This window comes from Pezoporus occidentalis, unplaced genomic scaffold (assembly GCF_034315485.1).
Source record: "Pezoporus occidentalis ecotype Australia unplaced genomic scaffold, CSIRO_AGI_Poc_V1 ctg32, whole genome shotgun sequence".
Taxonomy (NCBI): Eukaryota; Metazoa; Chordata; class Aves; order Psittaciformes; family Psittacidae; genus Pezoporus; species Pezoporus occidentalis.
This window is the reverse complement of record NW_026915158.1, coordinates 2,886,766-2,914,226: the sequence shown is the minus strand read 5'-3', so window position 1 is coordinate 2,914,226 and position 27,461 is coordinate 2,886,766. Positions and strand designations below refer to the sequence as shown.

The 27,461-nt window shown below is 42.7% G+C and overlaps 2 protein-coding genes across 5 annotated transcripts in view; one reads left to right on the top strand and one right to left on the bottom strand.

The window, feature by feature from the left end:
- The window catches only part of CYFIP1 (cytoplasmic FMR1 interacting protein 1), an 80,468-nt gene extending 72,765 nt beyond the window's left edge, over positions 1–7,703 (top strand). For all 3 annotated transcript variants that reach the window (XM_062628620.1, XM_062628619.1, XM_062628621.1), the window contains 5 exons: positions 3,517–3,589; positions 4,636–4,730; positions 5,711–5,949; positions 6,481–6,628; positions 7,087–7,703. In XM_062628620.1, coding sequence (XP_062484604.1) covers positions 3,517–3,589; positions 4,636–4,730; positions 5,711–5,949; positions 6,481–6,628; positions 7,087–7,251 — 720 coding nt within the window. In that variant the 3' untranslated portion in view covers positions 7,252–7,703. The remainder of the gene's footprint in view (positions 1–3,516; positions 3,590–4,635; positions 4,731–5,710; positions 5,950–6,480; positions 6,629–7,086) is intronic.
- Positions 7,704–10,795: 3,092 nt separating this feature from the next.
- NIPA2 (NIPA magnesium transporter 2) lies at positions 10,796–24,251 on the bottom strand. Of its 2 annotated transcripts, none has more exons than XM_062628637.1 (7): positions 23,978–24,251; positions 16,443–16,503; positions 15,812–16,027; positions 14,235–14,291; positions 13,370–13,460; positions 12,676–12,836; positions 10,796–11,780 (listed from the first exon to the last, which is right to left on the bottom strand). In XM_062628637.1, the coding sequence occupies exons 3-7, from the start codon at positions 15,948–15,950 to the stop codon at positions 11,143–11,145; spliced, it is 1,086 nt and encodes a 361-aa protein (XP_062484621.1). In that variant the 5' UTR covers positions 15,951–16,027; positions 16,443–16,503; positions 23,978–24,251; the 3' UTR covers positions 10,796–11,142. The 2 variants fall into 2 exon arrangements, with proteins under 2 accessions (XP_062484621.1, XP_062484618.1); XM_062628634.1 differs by lacking the exon at positions 23,978–24,251 and adding an exon at positions 21,326–21,382.
- Between the last annotated feature and the right edge of the window lie 3,210 nt (positions 24,252–27,461).

The window sequence follows — 27,461 nt, the reverse complement described above, 5'->3', positions numbered from 1 at the left end:
GCCCACTGTAGGAGAGGATCTGGTTCACGACCATCTTAAGAACCTGAATGTGCACAAGTCCATGGGACCTGATGAGATCCACCCGTGGGTCCTGAAGGAGCTGGTGAATGAGGTTGAGAAGCCGCTGGCCATCATATTTGAGAAACCTTGGCAGTCAAGTGAAGTTCCTGACAACTGGAAAAAGGGAAATATAACCCCCATTTTCAAGAAGGGGAATGTGGATGAGCCAGGGAACTACAGACCAGTCAGTCTCACCACTGTTCCTGGCAAGATCTTGGAGCAGATTCTCCTGGAAAGCATGCTAAGGCACATGAAAATCAACAAGGTGCTTGGTGACAGCCAGCATGGCTTCACTAAGGGGAAATCCTGCTTGACCAATTTGGTGGCCTTCTATGATGGGGCTACAGAACTGATGGACAGGGGCAAAGCAGTTGATGTCATCTGCCTGGACTTGTGCAAAGCGTTCGACACTGTCCCACACGACATCCTTGTCTCTAAATTGGAGCGACATCAATTTGATGGACGGCGCACTCGGCAGATAAAGAACTGGCTGGATGGCTGCACGCAAAGAGTTGTGGTCAATGGCTCAATGTCCGGCTGGAGACCAGTAACGAGTGGTGTCCCTCAGGCATCGGTGTTGGGACCAGTCTTGTTTAACATCTTTGTCACTGACATGGACAGTGGATTGAGTGCATCCTCAGCAAGTTTGCCAATGACACTAAGCTGTGTGGTTCGGTTGATACGCTGGAGGGAAGGAATGCCATCCAGAGGGACCTTGACACACTTGTGAGGTGGGCTGATGCCAACCTCATGAAGTTTAACCATGCCAAGTGCAAGGTCCTACAGCTGGGTCGGAGCAATCCCAGGCACAGCTACAGGTTGGGCGGAGCAGAGATTCAGAGCAGCCCTGCAGAGAAGGACTTGGGGGTGTTGGTCGATGAGAAACTTAACATGAGCCTGCTTCAGTGTGCACTTGCAGCCCAGAAAGCCAACCATATCCTGGGCTGCATCAAAAGGAGCGTGACCAGCAGGTCGAAGGAGGTGATCCTGCCCCTCTACTCTGCTCTTGTGAGACCTCACTTGGGGTATTGTGTGCAGTTCTGTTGTCCTCAACATAAAAAGGACATGGAACTGTTGGAACAAGTCCAGAGGAGGGCCACAAGGATGATCAGGGGACTGGAGCACCTCCCGTATGAAGACAGGCTGAGAAAGTTGGGGCTGTTCAGCCTGGAGAAGAGAAGGCTGCGTGGAGACCTCATAGCAGCCTTCCAGTATCTGAAGGGGGCCTACAAGGATGCTGGAGAGGGACTCTTCATTACGGACTGTAGCAACAGGACAAGGGGGAATGGGTTTAAACTTAGACAGGGGAAATTTAGGTTATATATAAGGAAGAAGTTGTTTACTGTGAGGGTGGTGAGGCACTGGAATGGGTTGCCTGGGGAAGTTGTGAATGCTCCATCCCTGGCAGTGTTCAAGGCCAGGCTGGATGGAGCCTTGGGTGACATGGTTTAGTGCAAGGTGTCCCTCCCCACAGCAGGTGTGTTGAGGCTAGATTGTGTTAAGGTCCTTTCCAACCATAACTATTTTATGTTTCTATGTTAAGACCTTCATTGTAAGTTATGATCACATATAGCATTCCTGCATTCAGTCACAGGGTGGCTACTCTCTTTATGTCAATGAGTTGTGTTGTTGTATGCTTGTTATTCCTGTTGTCATCTGCCCACATCAAAAAGTTAACGTGGACATCCTTCTTGATGCTTGGATGGGTGACAGTGGCTCTGCCAGGCATTAATCTGTCCTGGTTTGTACAAAGTTGTGAAACGTGCCCAGTATCTTCCTATATGCCCAGACTCTACCTTACAGCATGCAAAGCTGCCTGCTGCTGAGGACATGGTACTACAATTGCTCTTTATTCCTACCTCTAGTTTTCCCATTCTTCTTCCACATTATTGCTATCTCTTCAAACAAAATGGCCAGATGTTTAATTTCTTTGTCTTCATGCTTTTGGGTGCTTACAGAGGGAAAGATGGGGCTTCCTTTCCTTTACCCATGTTTTGCCTTTGAGAATTGGGTGGGGAGTCTTTTCCCTGTCTGTGCATATGGGATGCTCTGCCCACGCAGTTCAAGCACACAGAGCTGCTGAGGCTCGGCTGCCCATCATGTGGAGATCTTTGCTGACTGCAAACCAGCTACGTCATTTCCTAAGCAAGCTGGCCGGGGGCCTGTCGTTGTACAGAAATAAACCCTCATGTAAGACTCCTTCTTCAGGGTGTACTAAAGCTGTTGATGTTAGATAAGGTAATGGAGACATGCTGTTCCTCAGAGTCCTGATCATGGTGTTAAGAGGACTCCTCCCTTATGGTGGACAGTAATTGGAGGGCTGGGTGAGAAGCACCAAACCCATAGTCAGTTACAGAATAGCTGAAACTAAATGAGAAAATGGATTACTTTGGATTCAGGCTAAGAGGGTAAGTGGTGAAAGGACAGGCAGGTAAAGGCCCTCACTACCTCCTAGAAGGATTGCCTGAGGGTGTACCAAAGTGACACCAGCACTGGAGGTACCTTTTTTGGGAAGGCCGCCTTGGTGATACTTTTGCTGCCCCTCCTCTTGTTTTTGCCTTCAGTGGTGCCTCAATGTCCTGTCATGTGTTTTTTTCCACTGTGGTCATCCATCATAATTAAAGTAGACTTTACTCCAGTGCACAATGTAGGTCTGGAGTGGGTGGGTCTTGACTGCCTTGCACATCCATTTCCATGGTGTTGACATCAAGGAATTAGACGTGGGAAAGGCACATGAGCTCTGGTAGCCTGGCCTTGCCAGGGTTATAGCTTATGAACATTTCTTGCAATACTAGCATTGAGGGATTACAAATGAGCAGGACCTTGGCTCCAAAAATGAGGAGAGGGGCTCAGCAAAGTCATGCACATGCTTCTGGTCATCTCTGCATTTTCTCTGCACATACATACAACAGCCAAGAACCAGGGGACATCTGTCTCCCTTTCCCCATGCCTAAAGCTCTATGTACAATACTTCCGTGAGAGGTGGTTCACTGCTGCTGTGTGTGTCTCAGCCCGCCTGGTGCGGAGATGCTCCCACCATGACAACAGGTTGTGGGAATAGCACTGGTAAAAATAACCAAGCAGTGAGTCATCTCCTTCTCCTCTCAGCTAGTCTGCGCAGGAGCCGTCTGCTGCTTTCACACCAAAATTACTCATTCTGCTTTAGTCTTTTTAATAAATACCCTGTCCTTTACAAACTGCCAGCTGAGGGTGGGAGGTGAGCTGCTGGAGTCTGTTTGGGAATCCAGGGCAACCAGGTGAAATCGAATTGTCTTTGGGAGTGATCCTGTGAGGAAAGCCAGGACTGGCGCAGCTCTGTACGATGGTGATGGAGGCTGGCTGCCCTCTGGTGTTCCTTTGGTGGTGTCAGTATGTTTTGGAAGCCCATTCAGGGAATCTGGTGTGGTTTGGGGATTCTTTGGTCCTAAATGCCTCTCGTTTCTTTTTTTGTTCCAGTCTCTAGAGGAAGTGTGTGACCTATTGCACGCAGCGCCATTCCAAAATATACTGCCCAGAGTTCATGTCAAAGGTATTGGCTAAGTGAAAACACCTTCCTTGGGTAATGCTTGCCACTTTTCTTGCCCACTGTGATTTCTGTGAGCGTCCACAGCCATCTTCCACAACAGCACTGTTAATTGCACAACAGAGGAAACACATTCAGGCCTGTTTGCCTGGCTGAAAAATACCTGCCTCTTAGCAAGTCTCAGTGCAAATTACAAGAGGAGGAATGCTATAACAGGGAGAAGTGGGATGGATACCCAGGGTGATATCACCCTTCTGTGGGACTATGGCTTGATCATACAGGGTATAGGAAGTCTGTCAGCAAGTAAGTAAATAAATACAGGTGCTCCGCTCCCTGGTTCCAGTAGACTTTTCACATGCATTTTTACTAAACCGGACATGCAGTAGTGAATGTTTGCATTCCTTTAGTACCTCTTTTCCTCATCCTTCATCATCAGAAAGTGAGCTCTGTCTCCTTTCCTCTCCATTTCCGGCTACTGCAGCAGCTGATTAGTTCTACTCGGAGAAATCCCGTCAGCTAAAAATCTTTGAGAATATTTCCAGGCTCACCATAGCTATTTGCATCTCTGCATAAAATGAACCAGGCCATTGTAAATAGTATTTTCACATTTGCCAGAGAATATTTCCTACTTGCCAGCGATAAGGGGATGCTAAGTGCTTTTTTGTAAGCCTTGCTATACACAAGATTCCACCCTTGTTGTACCCCACCTTCTAGAGTCATAAAGCATTTTATGTGTGATAAGGACAATTTAGTTGGATTAGTATGAGTGGGAGTCAAATATATTAGCAGCAGCAGCATGATAGAGCCTTATATTCTTTCTTGAATTTAGTTAATCCTTCCTTCTGTTTGCACATGCAATGCAACTTTCTGAAGTATAAAGAACTATTTTTCTAAAAGCACATTGAAGATTAACCAGCTTTTTAGAACTGAAATTACCTGTAAAAATAACATACCCAGCTTTCTTCTGCACTGAATAAAGACTGCATGAAAATAAGAATTTTCTTGCTTAATTGGAATTTATCAGTGCATTCTCCATTTATTTTATTTTTCAGAGGGTGAAAGACTTGATGCGAAAATGAAGAGACTGGAATCAAAATACGCTCCACTGCATTTGGTTCCTCTCATTGAAAGACTAGGCACACCCCAGGTAATCTCTTATTTGTGTCAAAAGCAATTCAAGACATTTCTGAGCACTAGACACCCTGTCCCTTCACATGTCGACTTCGACCTGCACATCCAGCTTGTTCACACAACAGGATTATTTTTTAGAACCATGGATTTGGTGAAGTTGTTGAAGCTTGGAAGTTTAAAACATTTCACACTGGGGTGGAAGTGACAAGTTTTGGGAAAAATGCTTATTTGTATGTGTGTTACTGCTTGATACCCTGCTCTGTGTAAGGGCCAGCCTGGGAGGTCCTGGTGCAAATTCCACCAGAAGCAACCAGTTTTCTTGTGCGTGTGTGCGTGTATCTTTAAACCAGTTTATTCCTCTTGCAGCCAGATGATTAGAAACTCTTGGAAAATGAGCTGCCATTTGGGTTGAGCTCTCCTGGAAACAGCCACCAAAGAGAACATTCTTGAATGGCCTTTGCAGCTTCAGCACTATTTTCCTTTCTCTTGGCGTGGGGGGTACATTAATTCCCTGCTAACTGTAGCAGTTTACAAGCCATTGAGATGTGAACAGTAGAAACAGTTTCAGGCTGCTTTTGTCATCATAGGTGCTGCAGTTCAGTAGGTGCTGCTGTAATAGGAGAGAGCTCTCACTGCAGCAGGACAAGATGGGAGAAGCCCTCACTGGCATTGCCTCCTGTGGATTTTGTCTGAGCCTATTAGTGCTCTTTTAAGAGCTTTTCCATCTGTAATAGCAGCAATCATGATGAGCAGGAGAGCACAGGCAGGAGCTACTGTGCATACTAACAGCAGAGCATTCAGCTCTTTGGTTTTGCTTTCTGTCTCCTCTCAGGCAAAGAATTCTTTAAACTTCCCTGGGACTAGTCTCCAGGATCAGGATTATTGCAGTTAGTGTTACTCACTTTAAATCCTGTCTGCTTGCAAAGCCTTTGAAGTATAGTCTTGTGGTCAGGTGGCTTTTACCAGGATTTTGCACTCTCTTTCTCTCCACCTTAGCAAATAGCAATCGCAAGGGAAGGGGACTTGCTGACGAAAGAACGCCTCTGCTGCGGCCTGTCCATGTTTGAGGTTATCCTCACGAGGATCCGCTCCTTCCTGGATGATCCCATCTGGCGTGGGCCCCTGCCCAGCAATGGGGTGATGCATGTGGATGAGTGTGTGGAATTCCATCGCCTCTGGAGCGCCATGCAGTTCGTCTACTGCATCCCCGTGGGAACACATGAGTTCACTGTGGAGTACGTACCATCAGCTGCCAGCACTTCACCTGTGGGCAACAGTGCTTTGCTTGTCCTCCCTGGAACTGGCTAGGGAGCCTAGAATGAAGCCGTTTGTCTGTCTGCAAGAGCTTAGTGCGGAAGTAAGGGAAAGTGCTGCCATCACTGGGGCTTATGAGTGGCTCCTAAGCACCCGTGAACACAGATATTATTGTGTCTTCAATGAAAATAACCCTCTGTTTAAGTATTGCCAGTGTGTAATGAATGGTCTTATGGCAAACAGGCCCTAGCACGTGTCTTTCAATAGTAGTCATACAACTATGGACACTGAGCTTATATAGAATCACAGAACCCCACAATGGTTAGGCTTGGAAGGGACCTTAAAGATCATCTAGTTCCAATCCCACTGCCATGGGCAGGGACACCTTCCACTAGACCTGGTTGCTCAAAGCCCTGTCCAACCTGGCCTTGAATCCTAATCATTCTGTGATTCTACGATATGTTTCTGAAGGTGTAGGTGAAACATGGTTTACATGGTGTTTCCTGTTCCAGGCAGTGCTTTGGAGATGGCTTGCATTGGGCTGGCTGTATGATCATTGTGCTTCTGGGACAGCAGCGTCGCTTTGATGTGCTGGATTTCTGCTACCACCTGTTGAAAGTCCAAAAGCATGATGGCAAAGATGAGGTTATAAAGAATGTGGTGAGTTGAAAATGTCTGTTTTATGTTGGCTGTAGTGATAAAGACAGCAATTAATCTGAGGTGTTTGTACTGGGATACAATGTAGATCCCAGTAGAATGTAGCAATCACTTTTTAGAATGAAATGCTGACAATGAGGGCACTGGGATTTTTAGGAACAGAAGATTAGGGCATCACTGGTTGGTGAGAATTCTGGTATTCTGAACACGTGGGATTTTCCTACTGCTTTACATCTCAAACTCATGCATTTAGATTACAGCAAGGCTGCTGTAAATTGCCCTTTTCTTGTACAAAAAGTAGCTCTGCCAAAACCAAAAACACACCTTGATTTTTCACTGGATTAGCGGTGGAATGAAGACTTTCAGAACATTGTTGAGAGGTGAGGTAACAGTACTTGCTGCTTTTGTGGCTAAGGCATTGTATCTCCCAAGCTAATTCCCATGTGTCTGTTTTCTTACAGCCTTTGAAGAAAATGGTTGAGAGAATTCGCAAGTTCCAGATTCTAAATGATGAAATAATTGCTATTTTGGACAAGTATTTGAAGTCTGGTGATGGAGAGAGCACACCTGTGGAACACGTGCGCTGCTTCCAGCCACCTATTCATCAGTCCCTTGCCAGCAACTAGATTTCCCACCTAATGACACTTTTTTGCACCTCTTTAAGCTGAAAGTCTGAGGAAAAAAAGCAACAAACAAAACCCACACCAAGAGTTCTAAGGAAATCTCTTGCCTGCATTTTTCAGTACTCCTGTGCCATTTGAGTGGTGCACTCTCCCCTCCAGTCTCCAAGCACAGTAACTGTATACAATCCATACTTATTTTTCTAGACTAAAATTTTATACACTTTGATTAAAAACCTGTGACTAAAAGATTTTTGCAATCTCTTCGCATTCCTGTACCGAGGTGGCCATTTTAGGCTGGATTGGCATCGTTTTCCCCTGAAGGTATCAAAACAATAGCTATGGAGGATAAGAAACTGGGTTCTGTAGAAAAAAATCTTTAGAAATCAATTCCTAATTGTTTGTATTGGAGCTTTACTTGCTTAATTAGCCTTTATTAAAAAGATAAAACGGACAAACTCCGCTGGTGCTTTGTGAATAATTTTTGTTGTCAGTTGATTATTTTTCCTCTTTGCAAAGGTGTTCCCCAACATCAGTCATGCTGGGAATGAAGGCTAACTAAGGGATTGTTTCACAGTTATTTAACTGACTGATAGTATTCTGATCTTTTTAACAGGCAGTATTTGGATTGGTTAGAATGGCGACTGTTTGATTTTTCTTAATGGAGGACTTCAAACTCAGTTTATATTTTGGTTGGTGATAGGTACCTGTGTACCAAAACACATATTTACAAGTGGTGAGTAATTCTTGTTTACAAGAATCATAGCTACAGTGAGCAGGTGTAACCTATCCCAGCACATAAGCTCTAAGGATGTTAATCATGATTTACTTATAGGAAGTGTTTGTTTAATTACACTTTCTGTATTATGCAAACATCACATCAGTGAAACTGTTTGTAAAAATTTTCAGCTGTAAAAGTTGGCTTTTAAAACAACCGCTTCAGCCAGAAGCCTGCTTGCTTACTGCTGGGTCCTAGCACAGGAGCCTTTCGGTCAGCTGTTAAGGTCAACCCAAAGCAGATGTGAGTTAAGATGGCTGGAACAGGCAAAGACGGGTAATTATAAGTTTTATGTAGGAGATGGATTTCTGGAGCTGTTATTTGTTTCTAACCTTGAGTGTTAAACCAAGAATGTATCCCTTTGAGAACCCATTTTTCTCATTCTTATTAGCTCAAGGTTAGGTTACAGCACCTCTTTTCTTCTGCTTAGCTCTTTTCACGTTTGACTGCAACAGACTGAAGTCCAGTAATGCGTGGAAACACGTCTGTAACAGCGTACATGGGAGATGAGGAACATGCAGTTACTGCAGTGGCAGGGAATGGGATTTTGAGGAAAGAAAGAAACTGAAATTCCTCAGCAAACAGAGGACACGGGTTTGCCAAGCAATCTGAAAGCAAGCTTCTGCTACCACAGGTTTACCCAGGATGTTGATGCTTGAGAGCTGCTGTTCTGGAGTGGGCTTTGCTGTGGTTAGTGCACACATGGCTGCCCTGTGGAGGGGAGACAGAAGCAGGAAATGCTCGTGCTTTGTTACAATGGCTTGTTGCAGGATTCCTTTTACAAGATGCTTAACAGCCAGCTGTCTTCAAGAAACATTTTTTGTAGTTCTTAGAAGACTTGTAGTCAGCCACATGCTTCAGGCCTCGAAGGCAATGAGCAACTTTCTGAATTTGCGGATATCATCATTGGCTTATGGGTGTCTCACACACCTGAGGCTTTGGCATGTCACTGTGGTGCAGAAATAGTTAATCAAACCAGACTTTTTGTTTAAAAACTAGTTGCAAATAACTAATCATAATGCGAGTACAGCATGTTCTAATGCTTACCAGTTCACTTTCAGCAGTAAGAGAATTGGCCTCTAACATCTTAAAACTATTAGCATTCATACATACGTTATGATTACTTTTTTCCTGTTAGTATTAAGAGAATTCAGATATTAGCCCTATGAGAGGTTTGTTTCCCATTTTTCAAAGGTCGGTTACTCTTTTGTTCCAACAGGATTATTAGACTTTGATGGAGTTAAACCCTCTTCACCTGGTAAAACTTCTTGTTCTACTAAAATAAAGAATGCAGCAATGTGCCCCAAAGGTACAGTTTTTAATTTTCAATTATTTCTTATCAAGAGTGGGGCTGGAGGCCAAAGCGCCTCTTACAATGTAAAGTGACAGACTCCACTGTATGAAATTGCAGCCTGCTCTTTGACCAGGCTGGTGCTTTGGTATCAGAAGCGGCAGCCCAAAGTTCACTGACTCCTTGGCCATTTGACTTTGTCCCCATCACTGTGCTTTGTGTAAGCATCTGTGATGGTCCTTAAAATCAGGTAAAAGTTCAAAAGCCCCTTCTTCAACCTGAATGTAATAGAACCTTTTTCTTTGTTTGACACCTTCATCCCTCCTGAACATACGACATGTACCAAGGGACTATGGCACAGTTTCCTTCACAGTGGGAGCTGTTTTTTTGCTGTGGTAATAATCTTAATTATACTCTTAAAAGGTAAGCACTTAAACTGACAACTTACAGCAGTAACTTGTTAGGTCTGTTCCAAATTACTTCTATGGTAGCAATGTTCTTGTAAAAACTGTATCACCAATTTTTATTCTCTGCCTTTGCAAACCTAAATTACCACCCACCTGCCGCACCCCTTTTTAAAGCAAGGACATTATGCTCCAATTCTTGGACCTTTTTTAAAAACTTACATGTCACAGCCAGTAACTGTGCAAACAAAACTGCACTTTGAGTTCAATCTATTACATCAGAATGACAGAGCAGCTCTATGCAACCATTGCTACATAGTACAGCAGACAGTGAGGAAAGAGTTGGGCTTGTTCAGCTTGAAGAGGGCTCTGGGGCAACCCTCTAGTGGACTTCCAGTACCTAATTTAGGCTTACAAGAAAGCGGGAGAGGGACTTTTTACAACAGCATGTAGTGATAGGACAAGTGCAAATGGCTTTGAGCTGACAGAAGGGAGATTCAGATTATATGTAAGTTCTTCACTATGAAGATGGTGAAACACTAAAAGCATTTGTCTAAAGAAGCTGTGGCTACCCCACACCCCTGGCAGTGTTCAAGGCCAGGCTGGATGGGGCTTGGAGCAGAGCAACCCAGTCTAGTGGAAGGTGTCTCTGCTCGTGGCAGGCACATTGGAACTACATGATCTCCACAGTCCATTCCAACACAACTGACTCTGATCTTGTGACAAGCAGACCTCTTTTACAGAAGAGGGAGTAGCTTTTTTTTTGTTGTTGCAGGGGGGTGGAGGAGATAAACTGTCAGGAGCAACCTTAGCCTCGCCCATCTAAGCAGAGCAGAAGCTCCTGCCTTCTTGTTGCTGCCAGGAGCCAGTTTCTGATTTGGTCAGGTGCAAAGTGCGCTTTAGTAAGATGTAAATCCAGCTGGAGTGAAGCAGTATTTTCAAATTATTATTCTTGCTTGGTTGTAGTTTTTCCTTTCCTCTTCTCCAACTGGGACAAGAGTAGTTACTGCAGCTCTTGTGTGTTAGGAGTCAGTATTCAGTCAGGGCACAGGTACAAAGGATCCAGGGTCACCACACTCTTTTTACCACCAATGCAGAAATAAAGCAATTTATTTTTGATAAAACTGTCATTAGTGCAATACATCTTAGAACAGAAGAATGAAAGTATTTACACATAACTTATGCAACAAACCCAACTGTGGTCTGAGGTCATTTTAGTATTTTTTTTTAAAGTAAAAATAAGGCAAATAAAACCCGCTTCAGTGTTCTTTATCCAAACGAATCAAACTTAAAATTAACGATTGTCTACATACACATACTGTTAAAAAGTACATGATTTTCCAGACAAGCTCAGACGTTTCACAGCAGAAAAAATATTCCAGAGTTACAGAACTGTTCTTTTCTTAAGTAATATGTAGCTATTTTCAGAAGGCTGACAGACTTCCATTTCTCCTGGCTGAGAGGCTCTCAGTGGACTGCATTTCACCTAGACAGGCCAAACTTTCTTCATCATGATTAAAGCAGTCATACGTGCTCGGCAAAGTACCATTTGCTGCTCTGTCATCTTTCCGCAAAGAGACGGGCAGATTTGCCAGGGTGAAATTCACATCTTTGAAGGCATGCAATAAAAAGATCCCCACAATAATAGTCAGGAAGCCACTGAAGGTGCCAATAATGTCATCAGCCGCCATGTGTTGCCATTCCTTGAAAAGGATGGCAGAACAAGTTAAAACAGATGTTGTAAAGATTACATAATATATTGGAGTCACTATTGAAGTGTTGAATATATCCAGAGCCCTGTTTAAATAGTTGATCTGCGTGCTCACACAGACAATAAGGCTTAGCAGCAGCATCCAAGACAGGGGATGGTTCAGCACTGGTTTTCCTGCAAAGAGTTCCTTTATAGTGATGCCCAAACCTTTTACACAGGAGACTGATAATGCTCCAATTACAGAGCAAATTGTTATGTACACGAGAATGTTGGTCTGTCCATGGCGAGGTCCCACCACAAATATTAGAATTAAAGACACAATGACAACAACGGTTGCGAAGACCACAAAACCTGGGGTGGGGGGGAAATAAATCTTGTTATTTATGTACACTATCAAAAGCACCTTAGAGATAGATACCAAGAAAACACTCATTAACAATGCAAACAGCTCAGCTTAAACTGAAGAGTTCAGGATGGTTCTCATTACTCTTCCAACATTGAAGTTAAAACAATCTAGAGTGAGCTAGCAAAAACAAGACTGAAACTCAGGCATGTTCTATTACCTTTAGCAGTCTATCAGCAAGATGACAACAGGATTAGACTGCTGAATTGCCTTACACACAGCCTCACCAAGGAGTAGATGCCACTGGATACAGGCTGGTGTATGAATGCGTTGTAGGGAGGCACATTTTGGCAGCCTGCTATGTTCATTGGCAGCTTTCCAATAATCAGGTCATTCCTTAAGATCAGCTTTTAAATCTCTGTGTTGGTTATTCCCTCGTGTTTAACGTGGGAATCATGTTTGCATATACAGTATTTCACAGATGTGTGTTTTCTTACATCTTACGTATTTCATGTAAGCATAGGAGATAGTCTCCAGGATTACACTTCTCAGTAGACACCACAGCACCTCCTTTTTTCATTTTAAGGGTAGCTCAAATTTGGTCTTGGAGACTGACACACTTCAATCAAAATGTACAGAAGTTGTGTTTATCCAACTGTGCTACTGCATTTGTTTAAACTGTCATCTCTCTGGTTCACATCAAGACATTCTGTTCAAGGCCAGGCAACTTCCCTGGCATCATGCAAAACTCCCTATGGAATTATGCCACAGAATTCAAATCCCTACTTCATTTGAACAACGTGAAGCAGACCTAAGCTATCTTCCTGGAACATGAAAGCAACAGTAATGAAGCTGTAATAAAGAAATAATTGGCTGCATGCACACCGAGCCAGCATCTCTTACCTGGATCACCTAGTTTGTGGGACATTTCATTTAAGGTTTCTACTTCCTCTTCTTGCGGAGCGTGAATTACCATCACAGTTGAACCCAGTATACTTAGCAAACACCCTATTTTTCCATGTAGATTAAGTTTTTCATTTAAAAAGAAGGATGACAGAATGGCACTAAGAAGAAAATGAAATGCACCAGCAAACAGGAAATTAGTAATATTGATTTGCTCATCAACTTAAGAGGTTGCTTTGACTGTACAAGTCACTTGCATATACAACGTGCAGCTTAAGAATATATACACAGTTGATTTCCTATCCTAAGATACTTGCTACGGACAGAACTACCCATCAATATTTCGCATCTCTCCCCATAACCCCATTTTTTATGCTGCCTACTAAAAGCTCTGTATCACTTGTAACAATAATTTTTTAAAGACAAAAATCTTAATTAGGAATTAAAATACTATTCTGTTGTAAACAACATGGATTTGAAATGCAAATGATAACTTTTCACAGACTGAGGCACAGATGCATTACTAGAACCTTTTTACAGCATAGTCTTTTCCCATTTGGAGGAACGTAGTCACTCTTGCTGTTTTTAAGCACTCTTTATTGTTAAGAACAAAACACACTGCATTTCAGTATCATAGTAATAAATATTTTACTTCTCTCTCTGAAATACACTGCTTTCTGTTTGGGTTTCTTACCTTACAAGAACACTGAGAGCTCCTAAAGGAGTCACTAATGTAGCTGGTGCGAAAGCATAGGCAGCAAAGTTGGCTACTTCGCCAGCTCCCACTGCAGAGTGATAATAATGACAATCAAAAAAGGTGTTAGCCTGTCTTACACAACACATCTGTGAATCATGGCAAGTGTTCCTGTATTCACAAGTATGCAGTAAGGCAACACTGGAAAACTCTCATTATGGAGTTCAGTCTACAGTGCTAGCAGAACACACCCCTCAACCCCTGCTATTGGTTTAAAAGAAAAAGAAGGCTGGGGGACTACAACAGGTATTACGATTAATTCAGCCAAATCAGAAGGTGTTTTATTTTGATGTCTACATTGTAGCTCCCTAGCCTGCCTACTTGACTGATGAACTGCTACATGGAGACACCTGCAATAACAAGATCCAGGGCAATGAATACACTAAGTCACAGTTACCTGAACACAGCCGGTAAATTGAGAGTTAAAGCAACAAAAAAAATAAAAGTTCAGAAAATTGACATCATCCCAAAATATGCTTCCCTCTAAAGAATCCTGTGCATGTAGGCACTTCTCTAGTAAGGCAAAAATCAGGATGCATATGCTAGCGAAGAGATACAGGAAGACCAAATGCCTCCCTAGTTCCATTATCCAAAGAGGGCAGTTGTGTTAATGACAGAACTTCTGTTGTTATGGAAGTTGTATTAAGATCGTAAGAGCTGCACCCATCAAATCACCAGTTAGCTTTACCGTACATTGTAGAATCCCCATCTCACTTTTGTAACCACTGCTGCCATCTGTGGTATGGTTATTTACTTAGATTATAAGTAGATTATAATATAATGTGGATTATATTTTGATATTTACTTGAAAGAAGTCCAGCCCACCACAGCCACTCCTTAAGGTACGCATGACCACCTTGACCTAAAATTGAAAGAATGTTTGTTACTCCATTAGAAACGTGCATAAACAAACAGTAAACCCCATCACCGATAACACAGCCATAACATGCTTGCAGCCCAGTCCCTTAAAACCCATGGGCAGCCTTTTGATACTTAGGCTTTATAATTACAGGGGTTGAAAATAAAGTATCTTCAATTTCTGAAGGGAATATGCCTCCTACAAAATACTTTGAAAACCAGTTATTTTATTCCTTTTGTATTAGAAACTGCACTGATGACCGTATCTGAATGACCCTGGAAAACAGTTCTTTTAACTCATGAAACAGTTCTTTTAACATCATGAAAGCCATGTGCCTCTTACCAGACCACTACCGTGGGGAAATGATGTGTGGTTTATGTGGTTGACTACAGGTACAAACGTGAAATACAGTCACATTTCCCCATTCTGAACCAGGGAGCATCAATTACATACCCCAACCACATCTTTCAGTTTAAAACCATTGTCTCCTGTCCTGTCACTACAGACCCTCCCTGGTAAAAAAAACAAACAAACAAACAAACCAACCAACCCTGCATCTTTCTTTTAAGCCCCCTTTTTGCATTGAAAGACCACAATAACGTCCCCCCGGGGCCTTCTCTTCTACAGACTGAACAATCACAACTCTTTCAGGCCTTCCTCCGGACTCCCTCCAACAGGCCCACTTCCTTCTTACGTTGGGGGCCCCAGAGCTAAACACAGTACTACCGTTACTGGTGGGGTCTCACTAGAGCAGAGTAGAGGGAGATTCTTTTGATGCAGCCCAGGATATGGTTGGATTTCTGGGCTGTGAGTGCCAGGTCATGTCAAATTTTTCATCCACCAGTACTCCCAAGTCCTTCTCCCCAGGGGTATTCTCAATCTCTTCATCCCCCAGCCTGTACTGATCCTGGAGATTGCCCCAACCCAACTGCAAGACTTTATTTACTCTTGGCCTTCCTGTATTTCATGATGTTTGTGTGGGACAACTCCTGAAGCCTATCAAGGACCCTCTGGATGGCACTCCTTCCCTCCAGTGATCAACTGCACCACACAGCTTGGTTCTATCCACAAACTCGCTCAGAGTGCATCCAATCCCACTCTATGTCACTGACGAAGATAATCATATTGCTTCCAGTATGAACCCTTGAGGGATGCTATCTGTTACACATGACTATTACATGCGATTTTTAGTTTTGTTGTTTCTCCTGACACTCAAAGGCCACTAACATTCTCCTAAATTCACTCATTCAGGAGCATAGATGTAGTTAAGAGTGCTGCTTCCAAGTTCAATTTGCAAGTACAATTTAGACGTAAATGACATGGCAAAGGAATCCTTCAACAAGTGTCCCTAGAGGGCATTACATGCACATTAAATAATATCTAGCACACAGGTGTGTCTGACACCAGAGGTAAAACCAGATCAGCTCTCTGTTTTAGGTTTCATATACATGTAACAAAGTCAAAAGAAGACCATAAGTTTAGTAATCTTCTGTTAAACAGCAAAACTTAAACACATATTTTACCTGCTCTCATGGAGCCTTTCTTAGCTAACCGGAGAAGGCCTTTCTTTTTTAGGATGAAACTTCCTCCAATGAAAATGCTGGAACTCATAGCCAACACCAGACCAATACAGAAGTCATATTTCCCACGAGTTTGGCTCATCTCGTAAACTACTACAGACTGTCACATTGATCAAGGAACAGTAGAATTTCTCTTACTCAACACACGAAGACGCAACACTGAAACCTGAGCAAAATAAACACATCAGAATTAACCTGATAGAAATACATACCCTATAGGAAAATCCTCAACAGCTCATTTGACTAGTTCTCCTGTGAATAGCCTCTGCTATGAGTGCTTAAAAAAAAACCACACAAAAAGGCAATCTTTGAAGCATGTGTAAGCTTGAACCATGGAAGAGTGACTAACAAGTCTCAACACACAGAAGGAAGGGCTTCTGATCTGGAACATAAAAACTGAAACCCAAATAAATAAAAGTTCTTTGAGAAACATTAAGAAAAACCGAAAGATGTGCGATTTATTTTTATTTCCATAAAGTACCCAGATCTATGAATCTATATTTATTTTCATTAAGTACTCAGAATCTATGTCCAGCACACCATGTAACTGATGATACCGATCAAAGTTACTTACACTGAAATCAGTTTGTAAGAGAGCTTGAGAACAGCCACAGCATTTCTTCCATACAAATTCACTAGAAAACATTAAAGAGTAAATTACAGTGAGTGTTTAGTCATGTAGTAACTGCCATAACACAAACAAGCTTGAGATGTGTGCACATGCACTTACTCTCTAACAACCAGGGAAATCTGGGAAAGAAATAAGGCATCTCTTTGTTGATTTATTTTAGTTTCCCATACTTATATGAAGCATCTTTTCAGTTTAGCTACAGTAACAATTGGGAGTTTACAGCTGAAAGACTCTTACCTCACCTGCTATGACTCCAAACTAAGGGAGGGAAGACCTTCAACACCACCTTGCCAGAAGGTACTAATTTTTTAGACTAGAAATCAGGATTTTACATGCTCAATTTCCAGCTTAATAAGAAAATTTATTTCAGTGCATCTCTTCTGTTACATTCTGCAATGAGGCTATCCTAGACTCCATTTAACACTCAAGATTTTGAATTTAAGGTATCTCTAGAAATAATTTTTAAACTGGGGGAAAAAAAAAAGCTCAAAGTCCATTGAAGGCGATTAAACTTTCAAGAGTATTAAGGAAAATTAAAACTATGTTCAGTCTTTGATTTCCTGGCAACTAATAATTATGACAGTGTAGGGAACTGTTCTAAGGAAACAAACCCAACCTATAGATTAAAAAAAAAAAATGTATTTCCTGGGAACACCAATCTCAGATGTGCCAAGACCAGCATTCAGTTCCTTAAGCAATTATTTTCCAGGCATTCAGCAGCATGGCATATGATGTAAGCTGCACTAACAAGCTTGTAATTTAAAAGGAAGGAAAGGAGAGGATGGAATAAAATGTTTATTGCAATCTGAATTCCACAACTTCAACAGTGAGATAACAGCAGCCACTTCCCTAAGAGGGAGTACAATGCTGGTGTCAAGGTATTGCAATATCAAGCATCCTCTTTCATGCCCAGGCAGAGGTGGACCCACCCACTGGGAGACCAGGACTAGATAAAAATCAGATTTCGGTCTCATACCAGTTCACAGTTCTGACTGCTGCACCTCCTTATTCAAAATCTATTTTCTTCCAATACCACCTTTTCCTGTACTTCCTTGCTTCCAGCTTTGATTGATTTGCTACACCCCTAGAAGAAACCTAGCAGATAACTACAGGTAGATTAATATTAAAAGTAGAGATAGATCCTCTTACGTGTATCCAGCTAGTCTGTGAAAAAGTTGAGGAAAACAGTCCCATTTAATAAACACTCAACATAGCACTGTTCCAAATGCTGCAAGATCCAAGGTTCAAAATTCTCAAGTCCTCCTCCCTCAAATCCTTGCATAGTAGTTTTTAGTATCTTACTTCGTAGGAAAAAAAAAAAAATAAGTAGTTGAACTGCAAGAGTTTGCTTTCATTTTCTAGCAACTCTGAAAAATAAACTTAAGTAGATTCTTGCATGATACAAAGTCACCTATCAAACAAACCCCCAAAAGACAAAACATTACTGTGGGAGACAGACCAGAACAAGCCAGCTCACTAACTGAATCAAATATTTCTCCGGTTTTGAAGTCAAAGCAAGACTTTCAGTCCCCTGAAGAATAAAAGCTTTTTTTTTTTTTTTTTTAAATGTGAGGAAAAGACATCAACAGACTTTTGTGACTGTTCCCTCTACCATCTGTTCTAGCAGTCATAACTCACACTGTTCAGGTCATCAAGCTATGAGAGTTCTAGTTCCAGCTCATGTAAAATGTTATACTGGTATGTATCATCACCTGGGGGAGAGCTTCTTTTGCTAAGCTTTTCTCCTCTACCAGTGTTTTCAACAGTTGCTACTCTAGTTGTATGACTAGAATAATATACCAGTATATTTTTATTGGTAGCTTTTTACTAAGAGAGAACTCACCATACTGCTGAAACAACTTTTTTTCTTCTCCCTGACTTGCATAGCTTCATCTACACAAAAACATTTCTGACAGAGGTAAAGAGCACCAGTTAGTTCCACCCTGTATCTTCCACCCCCTGCGTTTCAGAGACAAGGGAGAAGCACAGGCTGCTTTTCTTTGTATCAGAGGAAGATGACTGCAGAAGAATGAGGAAAACTTGTGAGCTAACAGGTAATTTTCTCAATTTAGACTTAAAAACACCCTAAGGATGCTACACTTCCAAAACTGGTAGCTCTGCACTCCCCCAAATCCCAAATACATTAAAAAGATTTTAATTCCCTGTCAACCATGTTGTTAATCTTGTAAAAACTCAAATCTTAAACACTTCTTCACATAAATTACTGCCAGCTCCTCTTGCTAAGTTTATGTGTCCTCACAGACATGGCTAGTCCCATTTCTGCTTGGGCTGGACTGCTATACTTCCATCTAAGGTTTGTACAGATGTCTCTATTTTCTGACCATTTGTGCCACGCAGTCATGGTGAACCCAACTTTTCTCTGAAGAGATCTAGCTCACTTTGCATACAGCGCAGATGTAATTTGCATGTGTAGAATTCATATGTACAGATGCAAAGTCAAACTAATAGCACACACAGGAAGTTTTACAATTCAAGAAATCAGTAGTTTAATTCTAACCACAAGACTTAGTACAAGAAGAAGAACTAATGCATCGTCATAAATATCATCAAGAAAAATTACCTTTAGAAAAACAAAAATGCCATGAAATGAGCAGTTTCTGGAATAAATACTATTGTTATGTTTCAGCTTCAGGATGTCTCAAAACTGTTCCACTCCAGCAGCCAGTGCCACTGCTAAGTTGTAAGCAGGTGAGAAGCCAGAAAAAGCAGGAGTTAAACAAAGCTGGCAGTGGTTTAGTTCTATTTGGTATAGTTCTACAAAGGTTCTTTAATCAAAATCACAGCTGATTTTAACACAGAGAATATTCCATCCACCCAAGACTAGCAGTTTCATGGAGGAATACTAGTTTGCTGTTCTGATTTCAGAGATGTAATGAGAGGATGCAACTTTCCTATCCACAGGAGCTGCAACATTTACACTGCCTCAAATAACCACCTTTTTATGAACTACCTGTGGATCTTCCAGTATCATGAGCCATAACTCTTAGTGCACAACACTGCGGGGACAGACAACACAGGGAATGTATACCGAGTTTGAAGGTAATTAGACAGGGAGAGGTGGAGAAAAAGCTTTCTGAAAAAAAAAAAACACCAAAACCCATGTCAGGCATAAGCAAGTCCAGATTAGCCACAAAGTTTGCTCATTTTTAAGGTGTTAACTGAGAAGTGTCAGGAATCCTGACAAGATGCAGACTCTCTGGTCGAAAACACAAGATCATGTGTTTTTGTCTCTTTGCTCAAAAGCCCTTTTCTCCGAAAAGCAGTACACACACAGTGCTCAGAAAATGTTACGTATTTATTGTAACAAGTAAGCTCTCTAAATATTCAGAAACACTAGAAGTGGTGTCACAAGATGAAATATTTTATATTTAAAAGCATAAGTAAATATGAGGGACTTCCCAGCCAAAGAAAATTAGTATCACTTCCACAAGCTGTACATTGTACGGAAGCAACAGTTGGTAAAGTAAACATGGTGGATTGGTGCAACTTTGCCTACTTGGCCACCACCCCTCAAGAGTTCAGTAGACAGTCTTTTCTCCTAGAAGTAATATAACCATATGCTAAATTATTTACATGCAAGAATTCACAACTTCCTTGTCTAAAACCTGATCTTCTTGTGACAGGATAATGTCATTAAGCTAAAAGGACCTCAACAGGCCATTTACTTCAACCCTTTGTTATGTACAGCATCATTCACTGCTGCTTCTCCTCAGTACAGATAATTCACCAAGCTCCTCTTAGGAAATACTTACAAAGGAAACTTCACAAATACACAGCCATGCTTTGCTGCTGTTAGGAACTCTAAATGCCTAATGATGTTCATCTAGAACTTAGACTACCAAACACCATTATGTTTGTCCACCCTAGAATTGGAAAGATACTAATCTCTTTATCTTTGTACTGCACCTTAACATTACTTGCATTGCTGTGCAAGTCAGGTGCTTGGCACTTCCTGCTGTGCCACCTGGGTCCTTTCCCAATAGCCCACTTTTTAATTTTTGTTATGAAGAGCAACTCCCAAAGCTGCACACATATTTTAGCTGAGTTGTTCCTTCTGCAATACCATGGAAGACTATACTACTTCTCATACAACTGAAAACAGGTGGTTTTCTTATCCCTTCCTCAGCAGTCATCTACTGTTGACTCTTCTTCAACTTCTCTATTAGTATAAGCTCTAAATTCTTGTCTACAAAACTACTGTTCTCTAAACTGTATATAGAGAGAAAACTATTCCTGCCTGGACATAACAGCTTTCATTTCCTCATCTAAAAAGCATCACTTTTGGTCAGAAATGTTTCCTGAAAATATGCACCTGAGTTTACAACACTGTCAACCCTTTTCTGCTCAATGCCATTAATTGTTTCTTTGTCCTTTCAGCCAGATCACTAATGTTAAACAGCACAAGATTCCAACATGACTCACATGGAAGGACTTTTCAACAAAGGTCTGTTTTGACAAAACATCAGTAATAGTTACTCCAGGTACAGCCAGGTTAAACATGTTTTGTAATGTTCTGTAGTACTTTATCTCCAATTCTGTTTATTTACAAGAGCTCCATGAGAAGTTTTATGTTTCTATCATTGAAATAAAGCACCTATTTAATGCCCTCCTAGCTATTCATGGAAAAAAAAAGGGCTGAACCACCAAGTTGCTTTTAACAAATACACACTGACTGCTGTATGTCACATTAACTATTACATGTTCCTTTCTTCCTTTCCACAGGCATAAAACCAGAGGAAACAGGAACACTACAACAAAAAAACAAACGTTCAGTGATGAGCTTTTCAAAGGCTCATTATACATACCAATTTTGTTCGAAAATCCAGAGGCATTCACTTCTTAAATATTTCGAAGTCAGGTTTCTAAAATATAAGTTAAAAAATAACACTAATTGGCATTTGAAAAATTCAGCTTAAAAAAAACCCCTTATGTCCATCATTTCAAGTTAATTTCATTTTCATGCACGACACACAAGACTGTACATTGTCTCATATACACTTAAAAAAAAGGACAGAATTTTACTTGAATAACAAAGTAGTGTGATTCTAAATTTGACCCTTCTTAGGTATGTCTCACCTGAAGCATTACACTTATTCCATCCCTTTGCTTCTACCATCACTAATCAAAGAAAATAACTTGCCATCTAAGCTACTCTTCAGAAGGTACACGCTAAAGGTGAACTGAAATACCATCCTAGTCAGTTTCATCCTGTAACTTAAGTTCTAAGGCACTTTTATTACAAGAATTAACATAAAGGTTTAATTATTTGCTTTTGTATGGTGAGTTCTCAGAGGATGTTTATACACAGAACTCTGGGTTGATGGGCAGTATGAGCACAAACATTCTCATTAAAATTACTGAAATCCCCAAAATATACCTAACTCATTAATCCAAGTCTTCCTCTGTTATGTTCTGTCCACTCATGAGCACACCTTTTAAACATACATATAGAGAGAATGTTGAAAGGACAGATATAACACAGCATTAAGATAAATGAGCTGATGGTTCAAAACATAGTCACGTGCCTCTTTAAAAGGCCAAGATGCACACATATAGTACCCAAAGATTCTATATACATTATTTAGGAAAGAATGCCTCCAATTTTGCACTGTAAAACTGCTCCAATACAGATACAGTTTTGCAGCTTTGTCAAAGTTAAATGAGTGTGCAAGCTTATAATTATTTACATATTACATAGGCAGGATAAAAGATTATTTATAAAGACGTTATATATATCTATGCATATGTAAAATACAACGTTAGAGACGCTAGGACAAGTATTCAGAAAGCAAAACAGTTAACAGTTGTTAAGTTACCCATTTTAAAAGTTTTAGTTGAACTGTGGGGAAAGATCCTTTATACTGAATTTCTATTAATAAAGCAAAAGCAACTAATGTTCCATTTCCAGAAACTGGGAGAAAGCAAGAAAAACGTCACACCAAAAATGTTCATACATCTTATTCTTTGTATTTGCTATTTGTAATTATTCTCTTTGACAAAAAGAATGACCTTCAATCAAAGCATTTTCATATACAACTAAAAACTACCTTCACTAAACCAGACTGCCATTCATTAACTGAACGCCTGCTACATACAGTGCTTTGTAGATGATACTATATTGACCGGATTTTCTAGAAGTCTGCCAAAAGATGATGATAGGACTTGCTTCAACTTTGGTGTACCTACTACACAGGTTCCACTCTCAGTAGGATGAGTCATGAGCTCAGGTTCACTGTTCTACCTTCTGTATTTAAGAGGAGTAGTTTCAAATTCAGGACATTACTGTTAGTCCTCTGACATGACTGATCATCTGTTACAACCTCCTCTCTGTTTGCTGGGATTTTATCCTGAGAATTAATAACTTTAACAAAAGCAGAACTGATGTGAAACTGAATTCTAAAAAGCTTATGCAATAATTTCCTATCAATGCTCTTTGTTACCTTTCAGGGAGAAAAAACCCTAGCTGTATACAATGAGGCACATCAAAAGCAATCATAAAGAGCTATGATGACTTATGTTTATTAAGTTTCAATTAAAAATAATGTTACTTAAAGATGTTGCTGGAAAATAGAGGAAATTGACTGGCTGAAAAAGATCAGAGGAAAAAAAATAATCACAGACTGAAGAGTCAGACCCAGCCTGTATCTCCACAGTGTACAAATGAATACAAATTGCTCTGAACTACAACACAAAACTAAAATTACTTTGTTTCCCAACTCAGACCAAAGCACTGCCAGGGCTCTTAAGATTCTGCTGAAGTCGGTCTGAAACCAAGCTGCACAACCCCCAACCTCAGCTAAACTCAATCCTGAACCAAACCGAAGACAAAACTGGTTTAGCTCCCTGATGAGCAATGCACACACTCCATTAAGTACCACAGCTCTGGAAGACTGGCATACTGTAACTTGCCGACTCTGTCCACCAAGAGAACCTAACAAACATCCAGATTTGGGGGTTTTAATCATGGCCTTCTGAGCCCAAACCTCAGCAAGTACCCCTCTACGAAGGAACCAGCCCGGCGAAGGTCTCCCTGGGCCCAGCGCCGTGACAGCCACACAGCCACCGCCATCCACACGGCGGCGGCACGGCTGGCCCCTGCCCGCTCGCTCCTCACCCAAAGCGCCGAACACCCAGGACGCCGCGCTCAGGCGAGGGGGCCGGGAGGCAGGCAGCCGGGTACCCGCACTCCTGAGGAGGCATCAACAAGGTAGGCAGCTGCCGAACAGCCGGTGCGCTGGGCGGCGGGGCTGAGCCGGGGCCCGGCGGCGGGGCCTTCACTCCGGCCGGGTGGGTCGCAGGCACCGCCCGCCCCCGACGCCCCAAACGTTCCCAGCCACCGCCTTCCCTCCGCTCCCCGCCCTCCGAGGGGCCGGCCGGGACCGCCATCACCCCTCAGCCAGGCCGCAATCAGCCGGGCGCCCTCCCCGCAGCGGATCCGCCCGTTTCTTCCCGGTTACCTGCGGTCGCCGTCCCTCACATCCCCACCGAGAGGGACACCGCGGCCGCCGCCGCGCACGAACAAAGAGGAGGAGATGGGGCAGGGGGAGGCCGGAGCGGGCGGTGGGAGGGGCTGGTTCCCGCGCGCTCCACCGCCATGAGGGGAGGGAGGGGGACCGGCGGCGGGGCAGGGCGGGCAGCGGCGGCGAGAGGCGAGGGCAGGCGGTGCCCCGGGCACGGCCTTCCCCGGTTCCGGCAGCGCCCGCCGGAAGGGCCGCGGCCGGGACGGACGCCCCGCCCCGCTCCGCTCGGATCATGTGCTTCTTCCCCTGGCCCCTCCCTTTCCTTTCCCTGGGGCGCCCCTCAGCGGCCCGGCTGGACCCCGCAGTTTCTCCCGTTAGCGGCGGCTGCCGGGGGTGGCGCGGGCCGGCGGGGAGGAAGCCGTCCTGGGAAGGGCTCTGCCGGGCCCAGCCTCGGCTGCTGCGCTGCCCTGTAACGGGGGGCGGGCAGACCCGCGCAGCGACGCCGCTCGCCTGGAGCCGTGCCTAGTGCGTTCCCGCGTCTTGCCACAGGCAAAGCCCGCGTTACCCAGCTTTTACACTCCGGCAGAAAAGGAATACCAACGCTTACAAACCATACACAATAAAAGGCATTTTACGGGGTCGGGTAAACAGCATGGGCTATTAATCTTACTTAATAAGTCAGCCCCCAAGCTCTCGCTGCATGCTCTACAACCAAACCCGCTTCAATCTCACACTGATAAAATTGATACTTAGACAAATACTTCTCGTCAGTTTATAGCAAAGAGCCCTTGAACAATCATCACAAGCTTCAGACTCCGAGGGCTCTTGAGTTTCTACAAAACTAGTTAAGGGGGCTTTATGCAGCTGCCTTGTAAGGTGAGGTCTAGGTAGCCAGCACTGCCAAAATACATGTGGTAGCTCCACGCAGAAGGTGCAACTCCACTTTCTCCAGTAGGCTGAGACTGTTTTGCCACATCCCTTAGTGACAACAGTTCCTGCTCCTTCATCCTTCTTGCCTCAGGATATGCATGGACAGTGCAGTCTGCACAAGCAGCTGCTACAGTTTTGCCGACCTTGGAAATAAAATGGGAGAAGCAGTCTTGGCTTTCTGTCACAGGATACCCGTAACAAAGCTGTTCCTCATCACATTACCCACTGTGCTTCTTCTCATTAAAAACGGTGCCTCACGCTGTCACAAAAATAAAATTTCCACACCACGGAGAGCAATTGTGTTCAGCTCTGAGGGCCATGACACAAGAAGGACATGGGCAAACCTGTTGGAGCAAGTCTGGAGGAGGGCCGTGACAATGCTCTGGGAGCTGGAGAGTCTCTCCTATGAAGACAGGAGAGGCTTGTTGACAAGCCAACTTGAAGACAAGTTGGGCTTGCTCAGCCTGGAGAAGAGAGGCTCCAGGGAGACCTAGCATGATGCCTTCTAGTACCTACAGGGGGTCTATGAGAATGCTGGAGATGGACAGGACATAGGGGAATGACTTTAAACTGACAGAAGGGAGATTTAGATCAGATATAAGGAAGAAGTTCTTCACTGTACAGGTGGTGAGGCACTGAGCAAGTTGCCCAGAGAAGCTGTGGCTGTCCCATCCCTGGCAGTGTTCAAAGCCAGGTTGAACGGAGCTTGGAGCAACGTGGTCTAGTGCATGGTGTCTCTGTCCATGGCAGGGGGTTGGAACGAGATGATCTTTAAGGTTCCTTCCAACCCAAATCTGTGACTCCATGATTTTAGGCCTGTATTATTCTCTAAGGCAACGTTCCATTCCCCTGTTTAAAACTAGTCTAGCTAGCGTTCATGATGTGAACTTTGCACTTGTGAAGTTTGGGGTTTTTTATATATATGCATGTGTAAAAAAATGTATTTTTAATAGATAAAAACCATTAAGTGCCACAAGCAATATGCAATTATTACCTACATAATTATGTAGCAACATGCAGTTATTACCTACATAATTATATTAGAAGGCTGGCTCTTCTGTGTTTTACAAAACATCAAAGCTGTGACAAAGTTGAACAGCAGGTGAAAGGGTTCCTCAAATGGATTAAAAAATAATGAACAACTGTACCACCTTGAACAGTATAAACAGGAGCATCTAAGTGCCGATATCTAGGACAGTTTAAAGGAGCTAAAGAAGTTAATGTGCCTGTGATCGTGCCGAATGTTGGAAACATATACACGCACATATTCCCTAGTTAAACTGTAACAGTATCTGAGGCAAGTGAACTCAGTCTTCTCCTTCCCCAAAAGCCACCTCTCAGACAAACTGAAACAATAATAAAGGGAATAAATTAATGAGGATATTGGCTGGACTCCTTTAAGTATTACAGACTCACTGTGGAACTTAAGTCATTCTCTCTGTTAACCCTCTTCATGTTTCTTCAACTGTTAGTTCCATTTAACACACTGTCATTTGTTCACACAAAGCAAGAATTTTTTAAAGTGTTCTCAATTTGGCATGAATGATTAAATCTTTACTTCGAAGCCAGGGGTTGTGCTCAGTAACAGAAAATACTTGAATATCTCCGAGTAATTTACAACAGCATGGTATTTCAGGCATGTTTGCTGAGTATCTGGAAAGAATTCCAAATATCAGAACAGTGGTAGCCTCCCTAACCTAACCCAATCCATTCTTGTAGGGTAACTCAGCAGCACAAGCCATCTTTGTGCTCAATGGTTTTCACAAGAGAGATCGGCTGCTCTAGGGACTTCTGCTAAGCTGTGGACAGGGTTTTTCAGGACTTAATATCTACTACATGCATAAATATAAGGTTTAAAAGGACAAAGAGCAAAAATACCACTCATACAACCTCAGGAAACATTACCAGGTTAGCAGGTAGCCTAGCTTGTGCTGCATAGTGACTGACTCTTGTAATTTCCAACTGTGTACACACAAGTGAAAGGGTTGTAATGAAAGCTACCATGTAGCAGCTGTCCAGAGGTGCTCCCAGGTACATGGTCCCGGAGCAGAATGGTGCCAGCTGGCAGAGTTTTAAAGTATCCTTCCAGGGTGGTGAATCCAGTGAGGTCTGTACCTTGCAGAAAACTGATAAGTGAATGGGATAGCTGGAACAGGGTTTCTGGTGGCCTTGTCCCTCTTGCATTTCACAAAAGAGAGTTGAGCAGAACAAAGAAGCCATGTTTGTGAGTCTGCTCGTACAATGGTTGCACTGCCACAGACAAGGAACTTAAGGGACTCTGCTTCAGACTTAAGATTTTAGCACAAACCTCGGAAAAATCAATAGGACCTTTTTTTTTTCTCTTCTTCTTTCGGCACTACCTGATTTTGGTTTTTAACACTCTTCCCATATGAATTGTATTGGTGAGATACACATGGTCAGGGCTGGTTATATCCCAGACTTTCAATAAAAACAGTGGTGTAAATGATGTACTTGCCTTTACCATGATGTTCCTTAGAGGCCTAGTTCCAGAGATGCACAAGAAGGGAAAAGTTTAATTTTCCTGCTAAAA

Bases quoted from the DNA above. Each gene is read 5' to 3' on its own strand.
- NIPA2 (XM_062628637.1), bottom strand. From the start codon at position 15,950: ATGAGCCAAACTCGTGGGAAATATGACTTCTGTATTGGTCTGGTGTTG. The intron at 13,461-14,234 runs GTAAATATCAAA...ATCACTCTGCAG, and splicing joins GTGGGCTGGACTTCTTTCAA to TGGGAGCTGGCGAAGTAGCC. The intron at 11,781-12,675 runs GTAAGAGATGCT...CCCCCACCCCAG, and splicing joins CCACAAACTAGGTGATCCAG to GTTTTGTGGTCTTCGCAACC.